The 15,206-nt window shown below is 46.8% G+C and overlaps 1 protein-coding gene across 2 annotated transcripts in view; it reads left to right on the top strand.

Annotated features, from left to right (window-relative positions):
* Positions 1–1,576: 1,576 nt before the first annotated feature.
* Positions 1,577–15,206, top strand: part of Dna2 (DNA replication helicase/nuclease 2) — a 32,368-nt gene continuing 18,738 nt past the window's right edge. For both annotated transcript variants that reach the window (XM_041655751.1, XM_041655750.1), the window contains exons 1-7: positions 1,577–1,723; positions 4,324–4,506; positions 5,746–5,929; positions 8,562–8,707; positions 9,117–9,248; positions 10,438–10,657; positions 13,289–13,406. In XM_041655751.1, the coding sequence (XP_041511685.1) occupies positions 1,650–1,723; positions 4,324–4,506; positions 5,746–5,929; positions 8,562–8,707; positions 9,117–9,248; positions 10,438–10,657; positions 13,289–13,406 (1,057 nt within the window). In that variant the 5' untranslated portion in view covers positions 1,577–1,649. The remainder of the gene's footprint in view (positions 1,724–4,323; positions 4,507–5,745; positions 5,930–8,561; positions 8,708–9,116; positions 9,249–10,437; positions 10,658–13,288; positions 13,407–15,206) is intronic.

The raw sequence follows: 15,206 nt of genomic DNA, 5'->3' as shown, positions 1-15,206 counted from the left end.
ATTATTATCTTTATAAAATGTTTGCATTTTTGAAATTTATTTATGGTTTTTCCAGACAGGGTTTTCTGTGTAGTAGCCCTGGCTGTCCTGGGACTCACTTTGTAGACCAGGCTGGCCTCGAACTCAGAGAGACCCTCTGCTTCTGCCTCCTGGGTGCTGGGATTAAAGGTGTGAGCCACCACTGCCCAGCCTTAATTTTTTTTTTTTTTTTTGAGACAGGATGATAAGTATTTCTTGATTCCCAGTTGTGGATTTTCTCTGCCAATGCAATAAGCCAAATCTAGCTGAATTAATAAAACCGGGTTTAATAAACAGAGCGAAGCAGCTCCCTGGTGACTCTTGGGGGAGGCAGGAGAGAAGTCATGTGGCAGGTCTCGGTGCTGGTCTTAGCTTTCTGAACCGGGGCTCTGGAGAGAGGTGGGGCCTGAGCGGGAGCTTCCATGTAAACACAGGGTTTCTCTGTGTTGCCCTGACTGTTCTGAAACTCATTATGTAGACCAGGCTGGCCTCGAACGCAGAGATCCACCTGCCTCTGCCTCCTGAGTGCTGGGGTTAAAGGTGTACGTCACCTCTGCCCAGCTTTAAATATTTGCATTATTGAAGGAAAAATGTTAGATATAAAATATCAGAATGAGAGGGCTGCGGAGATGGTTCAGTGACAAACAGCATTGTAACCTACTTTCAGGTACCTAGCGCCCACACAATAGCCAGGTTTAGACACAGGCCTGTCTCATAAAGTGACGAGCAATAGGTTCTTCCCTGAGGTTCGAACCCCTGGTCTCCCCACCCTTGCACACATGCTCAGAAATCAGAATGGAAGAATGCTAAGTATGAAATGGTTTATTTTAAAGGAAACTTTCGACTTACCTTTTTGAAAGATTTATTTTGTGTGCGTGCCCCTGTGAGTATGTCTGTGCACTATGCATGAGTGTGCCTTCGGAGACCAGAGGAGGAGTCCTCTGGAACTGGGGTTATAGCGAGTGGGGAGCAGCCAGGTGTACTGAAGGCTCAACTAGAGCCCTCTACAAGAGCAGCAGATACTTTTAAACTACCGAGCCATCTCATCTCTGCAGGGGTGCGTGTGTGTTCTCACTCTCGATCACACGTGGAACTCCAGAGGACAACCTGCCGGGGTTGGTTCTCCCACCACCATGTAGGTTCCAGAAAACTGAGGTCGGCAGCCCTAGTCACAATCCTCTTTACCACCTGAACCATCTCGTCTTCTCTGAAACGTAGAGGGGGCCTGGTGATCGCTGCACTCGAAAGACAGAGGCAGGGGATTGATGTGACAGTTCTAAATGACTTCTTAAACTGGGCACGGTGATCACTGCAATTGAAAGCGGGACACGGGGCAATGCTGTGAGTTCCAGGCTCCCCTGGAATACTTGAGTCGCTGTCTCAGATCTAAAAGACGGAGCGTGAGGCGAGCGTGGGCGTGGGGACCCGGCAGGCCCACTCATCCAGCAGGCGGGAAGGCGGGAAAGCGTCTCCGGTCCTGCGCGGTGCTTCCCGGAGCTGAGAGCGCGGGAGACCCTAGCGCGCGGGGCCTCTCCTGCGCATGCGCAGCGCACCGGCGCGTCCCTGGCGCTGCGAATTTCAGGCGCCGGGGTCGCCGTCCGAAGCTACCTCTCCCGGTGGGCTCGGCAGTGATGGAGCCGTTGGACGAGCTGGACCTGCTGCTGCTGGAGGAGGACGGTGGAGCGGAGGACGCGCGGGCTGAGCTGTGAGCGAGCGAGTGGGCGGGCGGGCGAGCGGGCGGGCTGGCGGCGGGAGGTCTGAACGCGGGCGGACCGGCGCAGTCTTCCCTGGCTTTAGCTGCAGGCTCTGCGCCGGTTAATTCGGATCTGGTCTTGTGTAGCCGGGGCTGGCCTTGAGCTCGCTGTTTCCCACGCGACAGCTCACCAGTGTCATTAATACATTGCATTTTATTTATTTATTTTTTTTATTTTATTTGCTTGTGGCAGTCGGAGGAGCACCTGTGGGAGTTCTTTCCTTTCACGTGGGACCGCGGGAGGGAACTCCGGGCTTCAGACCCAGGCCTATCTATTTGTTATTATCTGTTGTTATTAATTTACGTGTTTGTGTGCCTGGTTTAGAGGCATCTCCTGGAACTGGAATTATAAACCGCAGTGAGTTGTCTGATGCGGGTACTTAAGTCCCTAAGTCCTCTGCAAGAACAATACACGTTCTTAACCGTTGGGCGATTTATTTCCAGCCCTTTTAAGAGCAATTGTAGGTGTCACCGGCTACCTCAGGAAACTCTTGGTGTGAAGCTAAGTCGGGTTGTTGAGTGATACATTTACAACACAATGGATTGTGCAGCCAGCTGAAGCGACCGGTAGGGGAAGGAAGAAAGCATTTATTTGTTTTTTTGAAGCGGTGCCTTGCCCTGGCCGTCCTGGAACTCTTTGTAGACCGGGCTAGTTCTTGAGTGCACAGAGATCCTCTGGCGTCAGACTCCAGAGTGCTGAGATCAAAGGTGTTTGCCCGGGCGCCTGATAGCATCTGATGTTTTAACTGGAGAGTGACGTGTTAGGGTTTTGGAAACCCGACCAGTAAGTTGTAAGAAGAGAAGGGGTGTCGCATTGAAGCTGAGTGTGCACGGTTTCAGTATTGTGAAGCTGATCTGGTCGTTCTAACGCATATACGAAACTCCTGAGTTACTAAAATGAGATCCGTTGACATTCTAGTGGGAGGTAATGGTGTGGCTCAGAAGCTGCTGTTAGTGACTCCGGCTACTCAAGGGGCCCTGGAGTGCTTGAGACCAAGAGTGGAAGCCAGCCTTCGCTTGAGCAGAGAGACCTTTTCCTGGAAAGCCAAGGGGTAGTAGTTTGCTTTCTTTACAGGTGAGGTGAGAGAGGCTAGGATCTCTTCCTGACTCTGTGGTATGTTGGACTAGATTTCTTTAGTGGTGCTGGGGGAACCAACACCCGGTACACAGTAGACCTAAACCCTCTAATGCTGTAAAGATTAGCATGATTGGCAGCTCCTGGCAGGAACTGCATGAACCTCCCATGCAACTCTCCCCTCCCCCCACCCCGTCTTTCAGGCAGCATTGGGGATGAGTCACAGGCTGGCCAACAGGTGCTATGCTGCGGAACTATGTCCTGGTCAGTATATCAGTTGTTTGGAAAGGTTCAAATCTCTCCTTTCAGTTGTACTTTGTAAGACTTTCAACAGTGGTAGAAACCTACTCCGCTATTTTCCAGGTTCCAGGTTTTAGGGTAGCCCAGGCTAGCCTTGAACTGAGTCTGGCAGCCCAGCCCAGGATGGCCTTGACCTCTTTGATCCTCCTTTTCCCACTTCCTAAGAATTTGTTTTGTTGCTGTTGTTTTATACAGAGTCTCATTTTGTAGACCAGGCTAGCCTTGTGTGGTAGGAGGCAGGAATTGGCCATAGAGGCCCAAGAGAAAGAAACACAAGAAACAGTCATGTGGGCTGATGAATATCTGGTTCAGGTAGCTGTGTTGGCCATGCTGCTGGGTACTCTCCTGTTTGTGAATACTGGCCATATCTGTCCTGCAGACAACCCCACAGCCTCATTACTAGTTTAAAACACCAATAACAATATACGTAACCATATAGAGAGGACAGAGCCAGAAATGTATAAAAGCACACTCTTGTGCTATTGGAAGCTCCCTTTTTTGGGCTTGACCCTCTAGAGATAGACTGCTGCCTTAACTTACAGCACCTTGGGTGTCTCAGTCTTTGGTTTGATCTCTTATAACACTTGAATGTGTGGTAGTTCCCCTGACTCAGCCCCCCAAGCCCTGGGTTTGCAGGTTTGACCTATCATGTGCAACTTCTCTTATTATTTATGTATGTTTTACAAAGAGAGGAGTCACTTTTTGTTTTGAAATGGTGCTTCTTGTAGTCCAGGCTAGCCCAGACTCCCTATATATCTAAGAAAGTCCTGGTTCTCCTGTCTGTCTCCCAAGTGCTGGGATTACAGCCACCACACTCAGACACCCAGCTTATGCAGTGCTGGGGATCACATTGACCTTGGGGCCTTGTCCATGATTGGCAAACACTCTGCCAACTGAGCCTTAGCCCAGTCTTTACAGCAAGAATTCTCCACGTGTCTTTGTTCAGTTTAAGGTTTTCAGGGGAAAAAAAAAATCTAGAAAACTAGAAAATTGACCTCCAGATAGTCCTGTCTATCGGCTCTGATAGGAGATAGTCCAGTCAATTGTCTCTGATAGTTTGTTTTTTGTTTTTTTTGTTTGTTTGTTTTTGTTTTTCGAGGCAGGGTTTCTCTGTGGCTTTGGAGCCTGTCCTGGAACTAGCTCTATAGGATAGTTTGGTTTTTATGTTTACTCTTAGACTTGAGAAGAAGGTGGAAGCTTCCTTTCCTAAGACGGTTCTGAGCCGAGGAGAGGATAACCGTTACCTGGTGCTGGCTGTCGAGACCGTCCAGACTGAAAGAGGCGATGAGGAAAAGCACCTGCTCATCACTGCATCACAGGAGCGAGAGCACCAAGAGCTGTGCATCCTGAGGAATGGCTGGTGATTGACCCTTGACCTTGAGCACCAATTTGGTGGTCTGGTGGTGGTTTGTTTTGGCTTGCTTTCGGATCCAGGGTCTCACATAGCTTAGGCTGGAGCTGAAGGGGTTAAAGTTTGCTTCCACCTGCTCACCTCCAGTCCCAACGCCAGGGTGTCATCTGAAAAACCATCAAGTATCATGTGTGGATGAATTATTTCTAAGAAGGTAGAGATAGTTCAAGAGTAAGGGTGCCTGCCACCAAAACTGACAGCCAGAGTTTCATGCCTGGGGCCCACATAGTAGAAGAAGAGGACTGATGGACCTCCCCGCCCAACACATGCACACAAAATAAATATGTTAGAAAACTACAGACAGAGGTCGCTGCGGTTAAGAGCACTGGCTGCTCTTCTAGAGGACCCAGGTTCAATTCCCAGCACCCACATGGCAGCTCACGACTGCCTGTAACTCCAGGGATTTAAGACTCTCCTGACCTCCTTGGGCACTGCACACATTTGGTACACATGCAATCAATCAGGCACCTAAATAAAATGATAATAAAAATGTTTAAGAAATGAGGAAGCTTTTCTGGCTTATTTAAAGTATGGCCTTCACTCCAGCAACTTTTTGTTTTGTTTTGTTTTGTTTTTTGAGACAGGGTTTCTCTGTAACTTGGGAGCCTGTCTTGGACCTCACTCTGTAGACCAGGCTGGCCTCGAACTCATAGAGATCCACCTGCCTCTGCCTTCTGAGTGCTGGGATAAAAGGCGTGCGCCACCACTGCCTGACTCACTCCAGCATTTTAGTTCTTTTGCGCTCCAAGTGGACAGTTTGATTTAGTTTAAAAAATGTTTAATTAAAAATTAAAAAATAAATTTTAAAAATTAAATTAAAAAAATTTTTAATTAAAAATTGTTATGTGTGTCGCTGGTTTGCCCACATGTGTGTATGTTTGTACATCATGTGTGTGTCTAATGCCCGTGAAGGCCAGAAGAGGATTTGGGGTCCCCTGGACTTGGAGATTTAGATAGTTGTGAACTGCAGTGTGGGTGCTGGGAACTGAACTAGGGTCCTCTGTGGGGGCAGGTAGTGTTCTTAACCATACTGTCTCTTTTAGTCCCCTTGCCCCCCACTAAAATGGCATTTAAGACCCAGAGGTTGTAAGTCTTTGTTCTTGAGATAAAATACTCAACACTTCTGGATGTGTTTAGCTGTGGGAACCTAAGTTATACATTTCCGCTTCCCCCTTGCCTTTTTCTCAGGTGTTCGGTACCAGTAGAGCCCGGGGACATCGTTCATTTAGAGGGAGACCGCGTGTCTGAGACCTGGATGATAGACGATGACGTGGGGTATTTTATTCTGTACCCAGACATGCTGATCTCTGGCACAGGTGTCGCCAGTAGTATTCGGTGTCTGAGAAGAGCTGTCCTGAGCGAGACGTTCAGGGTGAGTGACTTCAGTGTCTGCACAGTGCTCTCCTCTGCTCACTAGGCTCACTGGCTGTTCAGTGCTCAGCTGCTGCACTTTCCAGAGGGCAGGTGGGCTGAGAGCCGCTGAGTGTTTGCCCAGTGTCGCGTACCCCTAGTCACTCAGTGTCGTGCCTCGGCATACCCTACCCTAGTCACTGCAGTGTTGTGATTCACATCAGGTGTCTGGTCTTTCTAACCAAATTTTCTTGAGGATTTCATAGCAATGCTTATCTCTGAGGACTATGTCCAACCCTCCCCCCTTTCATTTTAAGCTCAAGGACAATTTTCTTAGATTTTACAGAACAATTCCCCGGGAGGCAGGCTGTAAATGTCAGCAGCTGCCTAGAAGGAGGGAGAGAGAAAACCACGTTGTTTGAGCTAGGCCAGCGTCGAGGTCAGCTACATGCTGTACGAGCAGCCACAGATGGGCTAAGGGACTTGAGGAACATGGCGAAGCCCAAAGTGTTCCAGCAGCACGGTGAGGAAGAGATAGGAGAGAAGAGTGGGGTGGTGGTGGTGCACACCTTTAATCCCAGCATTCGGGAGGCAGAGGCAGGCAGATCTCTGGTCTACAGAGTGAGTTCCAGGACAGCCAAGGCTACACAGAGAAACCCTGTCTCAAAAAAAACAAACAAACAAAAAAAGAAAAAGAAAAGTTACATTTCTGTGAGTAATTCTGTGAGTAATTCGGAGAGAGCGGACCATGAAGCTGCCTGTCTGCTGCTTTGTAAACCTCTGCCTTTAAAGACAAATATATTTGTTAATTCTTTGAGAATTTCATGCAGTGTATTTTGATCATCTTTACCTTACATCTCCCAGATCTGTTTTAACCCCCTGCCTTTTTTTTTTTTTTTTAAATGACCCACCAAGACCAGTTTATGCTGTCCTGGCCTTATACCCCTGGGTACAAAGTCATCGATAGAACTGGGTCAATCTACTAGGGGTCACACCGCTGAGGAAAACTGACTCTCCCTTACCCCAAAACCATTGACTGTTAATGTCTTCCCAGCTAGGGGAAGGGGCTCAAATCAAGGGCACAGTGAATCCACTGGACTGGGCCACCCCATGGGTAGAAAGAAAGGTTTATTTGGGGCATAGTGCAAGCTGCCTTGCCTGTCTTGGAGGATGGCGTGAGGATTGGGTGAGCATCAGAGTAGCAAAAGACTGGGAAAGTTGTCCTAGTTCTAAAGAGACAGGTGTTGGGGCAGGAGGAAGCTTGTACACACAGAAACAGCCTGAAAGAGAGTGGGGAGGCAGTTTGAACCAGAAGAGCCTGGGAACTGCCTGGTGACTTCGGTATGTGGTACAGGTATGTGTTGATAGGGAACTAGACATCCCATTGCTGAATGCAGATAAAGGAGAGTTTCTGAGGAATGCTGATGTTAGGCTTTTATTAATCTGTTAGCCACCCTTCTGTTTACCTGGTCAGTGTTCAGCCTGAGCTGGGTCCGGACTGTCACTTAGATATTGTCAGTGGCACTACCATTTGGGGTCCCACTTTGAACCTAACATGCCTCCATGCCTGTATGTTCACTGGCTTGATCTTGTGCACACAACCACAGCTGCTGTAAGTTCATAGGTGGTCTGGACCTCTGTGTGGACCAGGCTGGCCCAATTCTCACAGGCCTATCTGCTCTACCTCTCAAATGTTGGGATTAAAGCCAGGTACCACCTGCACTTCCTTGTATCTGGCTCTTTTTGTTTGTTTTCGAGGCCATTTCACTGTGTTTCCCTGGCTGTCCTGGAACTCAACTCTGTAGCCTAGGCTGGCCTCGAACTCACAGAGATCTGCCTGCCTCTGTGTCCTGAGTGCTGGGACTAAAGGCACATCTGGCTATTTATGAGGCTATTTATGATGTGGGTTCCAAGAATTTAACTCAGGCCAGTAGTTTGTGGGTAAACACTTTTACTAGCTGAACCATCTTGCTCGCCCTGAATAACTCATGTCTTTTACATGCATGAGTTTATGATCCATGCTTTTTTTTAATATTTGGGCCGGTTATTAAGTAGTAGTAGAGTACACTAAAAATATTAAATCTTTGAAAATATCTTGGATTTTTTTCGTAGTGATTTTTGTTTTTTTTTTCCCCCAGAATGGAAATTTTGAGTTTCAAAAGACTTATACAAGAGTTCAGATAATTCTGAATAGAAGAAAATTAAAGACACTTAATTCTCTCCAACAGAATAAAATTTGTGGGGTGTGGTGAGCACAGTATCACCTCTAGCTCCAAGCCAAGCTAGGCAACTGTGAGCCCCAGACTGGACTGCCCACACAGCAAGACTCTGTCTCAGGAGAGAGGCCCTGAAGAGTAGATGAGGGGGAAGGAGAGAGTTGCCAGTGAGCTAGCTTGGAGCTCACAACCCACTGTCCTTGTCTCAGGGGATTCAGTGCCCTCTTCTGACCTCCAGGGGCACCAGATCCGAAAGTGGTGCACAGACATACATGCAGACAAAACACCTATACTCATAGGAAAATGAATCAATTAAAACAACAAAAGCCTTTGCTAATGCATTGACATTTATCTGACTTAGTTCATACTGGCTTCATAGTGTATAATCAGCGTGTTACCGTGTTGTGGTATGGGGTGTGCATATCACCTGTCTTACAGGTCTCTAATCCGGCCACCCGCCAAATGCTGACTGGTACAATTCTTCACGAAGTCTTTCAAAAAGCCATAAGTGAGAGCTTTGCCCCAGAAAAGCTGCAGGAGCTCGCTTTTCAAACTGTCCAAGAAATAAGGCATTTGAAGGAGATGTAAGTAACCGAAAACTGCAGATGCAATCTCGTCCTGTAACTAACTTCTTGCCTAGAGTTCAGGTTTCTGGAAGGAGACCCATCGGTATGAGCATAGCTGAAGTTCAGCCGTCCTGTTCACGGTATCCTGTGGTGTCCGGGCCACAGGGACTCCTGGGTAACATTACTGAAATACCCTATGTATGTGTTTAAGGATGGAGCCTGTGCTACACAGATTCCTCACCCATGCTCTGAAACTGACGTAATGAGCACTGGGTGGGTTTGGAAGCAGGTAGAGGATGTTCACATCCAGCTTTGCCAGTTTAATGATTTGAATAAGTCTCTGTCCTGGAACTCCATCTGTAGACCAGGTTGGTCATTTATATTTATATTTATGTTTTCTTACTCACCCCCCCCCCTTTTTTTGCAGGTATCGCTTAAATCTGAGTCAAGACGAAATAGAATGTGAAGTTGCAGAGTATCTCCCCTCCTTTTCTAAGTGGGCCGAGGACTTCATGCATAAGGGCCCTCCCGCCGAGTTTCCTCAGATGCAGCTCTCTCTGTAAGAAGTAAATTTTCTTATTTGGTATTCAGATTTTTTTAGATAGTATTCCTTTATGCTTGTTTACTCAAATTTTTGTTTATTTGTTTGTTTTAGTTTCTTGAGACAGGGTTTCTCTGTATAACAGTCCTGGCTGTTCTGGAACCTGCTTTTTAGACCATGCTGGACTTGAACTCACAGAGATCCAACTGTCTTTGCCTCCCAAGTGCTGAGATTAAAGGAGTGTGCCAGCAGGGCTGGTTTAAAGGTTAAACTTCTATAATTTATCGTTTTATTGTTGTTTTTCACAAATTATTATTTACAGTATTTTTCCATGACCAAAAAAAAAATCTAATGAGTAGAGAATTTTCCTCTTGTTTTGTTTTTTTGTTTGTTTGTTTTTGTTTTTTTCAAGACAGGGTTTGTCTGTATAGCTTTGGAGCCTGTCCTGGAACTGGCACTGTAGACCAGGCTGGCCTCGAACTCCCAGAGCTCCGCCTGCCTCTGCCTCCCGAGTGCTGGGGTTAAAGGCGTGCGCCACCGCTGCCCGGCTGAGAATTGTGTTTTCATTCTAACGCGAGTCAATACCATTGAAGACCTTTCACTGTTAGAATAGCTTTAGTTTGTGTCACTTTTTTTTTTTTTTTTTTTTTTGGTTTTTCGAGACAGGGTTTCTCTGTGGTTTTGGAGCCTGTCCTGGAACTAGCTCTTGTAGACCAGGCTGGTCTCGAACTCACAGAGATCCGCCTGCCTCTGCCTCCCGAGTGCTGGGATTAAAGGCGTGCGCCACCACCGCCCGGCTTGTGTCACTTTTTATGAACAACTTTTTTCTTTTGTGACATGGTCTCCCTGTATAGTCTTGGCTGGCCTGGAACTCACCCTGTAGACCAAGCTGGCCTTGAACCAACAGATCTACCTCTGCATCTGGAGTGCTGGGATTAATAGACACCTCCATATGAGGCCCTAAAATGACTTACACCACTGCGATTCTCCGACAGTTGTTACAGCCGCAAGGCTTATGTTGCAGGATTCAGATCAGTCAATCATTTGCCAAAGAATGCCGCAGCTTTTCTATCTTGTGATGTCAATAGTGCAGATCAGAAAGCAACAACAAAACCCCCAGCAACCAGAAAAGACACCCGTGTGGCCGTCACTGCTGCAGGTGTGGAGGGAGCTGTGCTCTAATGAAGCGTGCTGTGTTTCTTTTTAGGCCCAGTGAAGCTAACAACAGAAGTTCACCTTGTAACATTGAAGTCACAAAGTCACTGGACATTGAAGAAAGCATCTGGTCCCCTAGGTTCGGATTGAAGGGCAAAATAGACGTTACAGTTGGTGTCAAAATACATCGAGATTGTAAAGCAAAATATAAGATAATGCCACTGGAGCTTAAAACTGGCAAAGAGTCAAATTCTATTGAGCACCGAAGTCAGGTATAAATCTTAAACGTTTGTAGGGGTTAGGGTCTTTAAGCATGCAGTCTGTTTTCTGTATTCATTCAGTTCAGGTAGTGGTTTTGTTTTCTGTTGCACTTTTTAATTTGTAATTTAAATTCAGAGTATTTGGCCCCTTTTTTATCAGTATTTATATCCTTAACAGAAATTTTCTTGAGCGAATTAGTATAAGAGCTGACACTGGGGCTGGGGAGACCGCTCCGCAGTTAAGAGTGCTGGCTGCCTTTGCAGAGGATCCAAGTCTGATTCCCAGCACCCACATGGGATTCAACAGCCTTGTCTGGTCACCTCAGCCACATGCACGGTGCACGGACATTCATTTGGGGATTCTGCCACGTACACTGGCTTATTCAAAGCAGGTTTTAACGTGGGGTTTCATGCTCCTCACTGACCATGAAACGATGTCTATGTAATGTTTACCTAGGACATTACCTGAGAGCCATTTCTTTCATTGCCAGTCCATCAACTCTTATTTTCAACTTCCATATGACCATTTTTTTTTATTTGATACAGAGTCTAGTTTAAGCTGTCCTGGAGCTCACCATGTACCCCAGGCTGGAACTCATGGAGGCCCTTTTGCTTCTGCCTCCCAAGTGTGGTTAAAAGCATGCATTGCCGTGCCTGGCTTGAATTCTTTTGGTTTTGGTTTTGGTTTTTTGAGACAGGGTTTCTCTGTACCTTTGGAGCCTGGAACTAGCTCTTGTAGACCAGGCTGGCCACGAATTCACAGAGATTTGCCTGCCTCTGCCTCCCGAGTGCCGGGATTAAAGGCGTGTGCCACCATCGCCCAATTATTTTTTTTAATTCTTTAAAATTTGTTCTTACTTTATGTGCATTGATGTTTTACTTACATGTGTGTCTGTGTGGGAGCCAGATTCCCTGGAACTGGAGTTACAGACAGTTGTGAGCTACCATGTGGTTGCTGGGAATTGACCCTGGGTCCTCTGGAAGAGCAGCCTGTGCTCTGAACCGCTGAGCCATTTCTCCAGCTTCGATTATGTTGGTTTTTATATAACTGAGATGAAATAAGAGTTGTTTGGGACTGGCAAAATGACGCAGTGGGGGAAGCACATGCTGTCGAGCCTGACAACCAGAGTTCAATACCCAGAGCCCAGAGAAGGAGAGAACCAGGAGGAGAGAGTCCTCCTGCCTCAGGCTTCTTTTTAGTATAGGGATCTCACTCAAGACCTTGTGTGTGCTAGATAGCCCTCTATTGACTTATATCTGTGGTTCGCAGGTTTTTAATAGTAAATTATGTGTTTATGTGTATAGATATATGCCTATATATAGGTACCCTCCGAGGCTGAGAGAGGGTGTTGGATCCCCTGGAGCTGGAGTTATAGGCAATTACAGGCAGTTGAGAGCCCAACTCAGACCAAGAGTGCTGAGCCATCTCTTCAGTCCCTAGCCTGCCATTTCTAAGATACTTTGTATGATTTATTTACTTTTTTTTTTTTTTTTTTTTTGGTTTTTCGAGACAGGGTTTCTCTGTAGCTTTGGTGCCGGTCCCGGAACTTGCTCTTGTAGACCAGGCTGGCCTCAAACTCACAGAGATCTGCCTGCCTCTGCCTCCCGAGTGCTGGGATTTATTTACTTTTATTTGATATGTATGGGTGTTTTGCATATGCCTGTGCACACTGTGTGTGCCTAGTTCCTGTGGACACCAGAAAAGGGCATTAAATCCCCTGGAACTGGAGTTAAGATGTTGTGATCGGTCTTGTGGATACTTGAAATTTGAACCTGGGTCCTCTGGAAATCTTCCCTTTTTTTTCTTTCTCTTTCTTTCTCTCTCTCTCTCTCTCTCTTTCTTTCTTTCTTTCTTTTTTTTTTTTTCTTTTGTAGAGAGAAGCCCTGGCTGTCCTGGAGACCAGGCTGACCTTGAACTCACAGAGATCTACCTGTCTCTGCCTCCCAAGTGCTGGAATAAAGGTGTGCAGTCTGTACTCTTAATTGCTTAGCCACCTTCTCCAGCCCTTGCCAATTTATTTTTCCTCCCCGTTGGTTTTTTGAGACAAGTTCTCTAGTTCTGGCTCACCGTGTAGACCAGGCCATCCTAGTACTCCCAGATCCACTTGCCTCTGACCCCCAAGTGCTGGGATTGAAGGCGTGCGCCACCACTATAGGCCAAAGACTATTTGTGCTGGATTTAGTGCTTCCTCTGCAGGACACAGTTAACGTTACTCCTTACGCAGGTAATGAGGTTCATTTGTTTAAGTCAGGAAACGATGTGGCCGTTAGCTTGGAAAGGGAAAGCATAGCTTGATTTCTTTTCTTTCTTTTTTTTTTTTTTTAAAGAATTTTACTATTGATGTGAGAAAATCTTTTGCTCCCTCCCGTTTCCCTGATTTCTAGGCAGGCACTCTGCTGCTGAGCCATGCCCCTACCTCCCAGTCCACTATATTTCTTTACTGTCAGCGTAAAACTGCAAAGCACTAGCTGTGTATTTTGTCCAGATTAAAGGTTTGACACTGAATTTGGTTTGTCATCTTCACCGAGTTGTCTTGTGCTGTTTACACAGCGTGGAATCGTGCAGGTAACCTTTCCATTTATGACGTAGGGAGAGAGCAAGTCACAGTTTGTCTGTCTTGACAGTCTGTCTGTCTCACACAGGTGGTCCTATATACACTGCTAAGCCAAGAAAGACGAGAGGACCCCGAGGCTGGCTGGCTTCTCTACCTCAAGACCGGGCAGATGTACCCTGTGCCTGCCAACCACCTGGACAAAAGAGGTTGGACTATTCCGTTCCGGCTTTACCTCTCTGGCCCCACTGCCTCCCTTTTCTGCTACTTGCTAGACTATGCTGTGGGATGTAACTCGTAGTTATCTATTTTATAAATTCACCATTTATTTCTATTTATTATCCATGACAGGAGTGTAGGGATAGAGGTTGAAGGACAACTTTGTGGAAGTCTGTTCTCTCTTTCTACCTTTATGTGGGCTGCAGGGATTGAACTCCCATCTGCAGGTTTGCACAGCAAGCTCCCTTACCTGATTGGCCATCTCAGTGGCCTCGTGTTTGCTGTTGTTGTTTGTTTTTGTTTTTAAGAATTTTAAGATGAGGGGCTGGAGAGATGGCTCAGTGGTTAAGAGCATTGCCTGCTCTTCCAAAGGTCTTGAGTTCAATTCCCAGCAACCACATGGTGGCTCACAACCATCTGTAAAGAGGTCTGGCGCCCTCTTCTGGCCTTCAGGCATACAGACAGAATATTGTATACATAATAAATAAATAAATAAATAAATATTTAAAAAAAAAAGAATTTTAAGATGAGCCGGGCGGTGGTGGCGCATGCCTTTAATCCCAGTACTTGGGAGGCAGAGGCAGGCGGATCTTTGTGAGTTCGAGACCAGCCTGGTCTACAAGAGCTAGTTCCAGGACAGGCTCCAAAACCACAGAGAAACCCTGTCTCGAAAAACCAAGGAAAAAAAAAAAAAAAGTAAAAGAATTTTAAGATGAGCATTGTGCAGTGTGGACCCTTAATCTTTAATCCCCAGTACTCCAGTGTATGGGGAAGGCAGGTCTCCATGAGTTCAAGGCTAGCCTGGTCTATACATCAACTTCCAGGCTAGCCAGGTCTTTACACTGAGACCCTATCTCCAAACAAAAATTAAAAACAAAATAAACAGCCGGGCGGTGGTGGCGCACACCTTTAATCCCAGCACTCGGGAGGCAGAGGCAGGCGGATCTCTGTGAGTTTGAGGCCAGCCTGGTCTACAAGAGCTAGTTCCAGGATCGGAACCAAAACAGCTACGGAGAAACCCTGTCTCGAAAATAAAAAAAATAAAAAAAAAAATAAACAAACCCAGCCTAACTCTGTGTGTGTGTGTGTGTGTGTGTGTGTGTGTGTGTGTGTGTGGTGGTGGTGGTGGTGGTGGCGTCGGCAGGGCAGCGGCAGTGGCTCAGAGTTCTCAGAACACACCCAGACACCAAATTCTGAGCATACCCTGGAAGGGCACGAAGTGGTGAGTCCTCTGGGCAAAGGCAGACAGCGGTGGAAGGTGTTGCTTCAGGAGTGGTTATTAAGGAGAGAAAGGGAAAGGGGAAATCTGAGCTAGGGTGAGCTGCTAAGTTGGTAAGTGGTTAGCCACTTACAGGTTAGCCAGTGTAGCCAATGAATGTTGATTGCTGAACCTTGGTGTTTGATCTCAGGAATGAGTCAGTGGCCAGATAAGAGAACAGACTTTGGGAGCTTTAGGAATGTAATATAAATGGTTTAGGGTTTAGCAAGGGCAAGGGAAGAGGAAAGACAAACCTGTCTGCACTGCTTGGGGCTGCTGGCAAGCCCTTAGCTCAGAGTACTTGCTTGGGATGAGAGGAGGTTGTTTCAGAAATCTTCACGGACAAAGCTCCAAGTGTGTGCCCAGAACATTATGTGGCTGGTCAGCTTCTATACAGGGGCCCGTGTCCATGTTGCTTTTTACGTGACTGGGGTTAACTGATCCAGAGTCAGGTGCCCGTGTTACTCTTTACGTGACCGTGGTTAACTGATCCAGAGTCAGGTGTCTGTGTTACTCTTTACGTGACCGTGGT

The sequence above is a fragment of the Microtus oregoni genome, unplaced genomic scaffold (assembly GCF_018167655.1).
Source record: "Microtus oregoni isolate MIOR12 unplaced genomic scaffold, Mior012 000007F_ref0000211, whole genome shotgun sequence".
Taxonomy (NCBI): domain Eukaryota; kingdom Metazoa; phylum Chordata; class Mammalia; order Rodentia; family Cricetidae; genus Microtus; species Microtus oregoni.
Note: the sequence above shows the minus strand (reverse complement) of the source record. Positions and strands in the feature narration are given on the sequence as shown.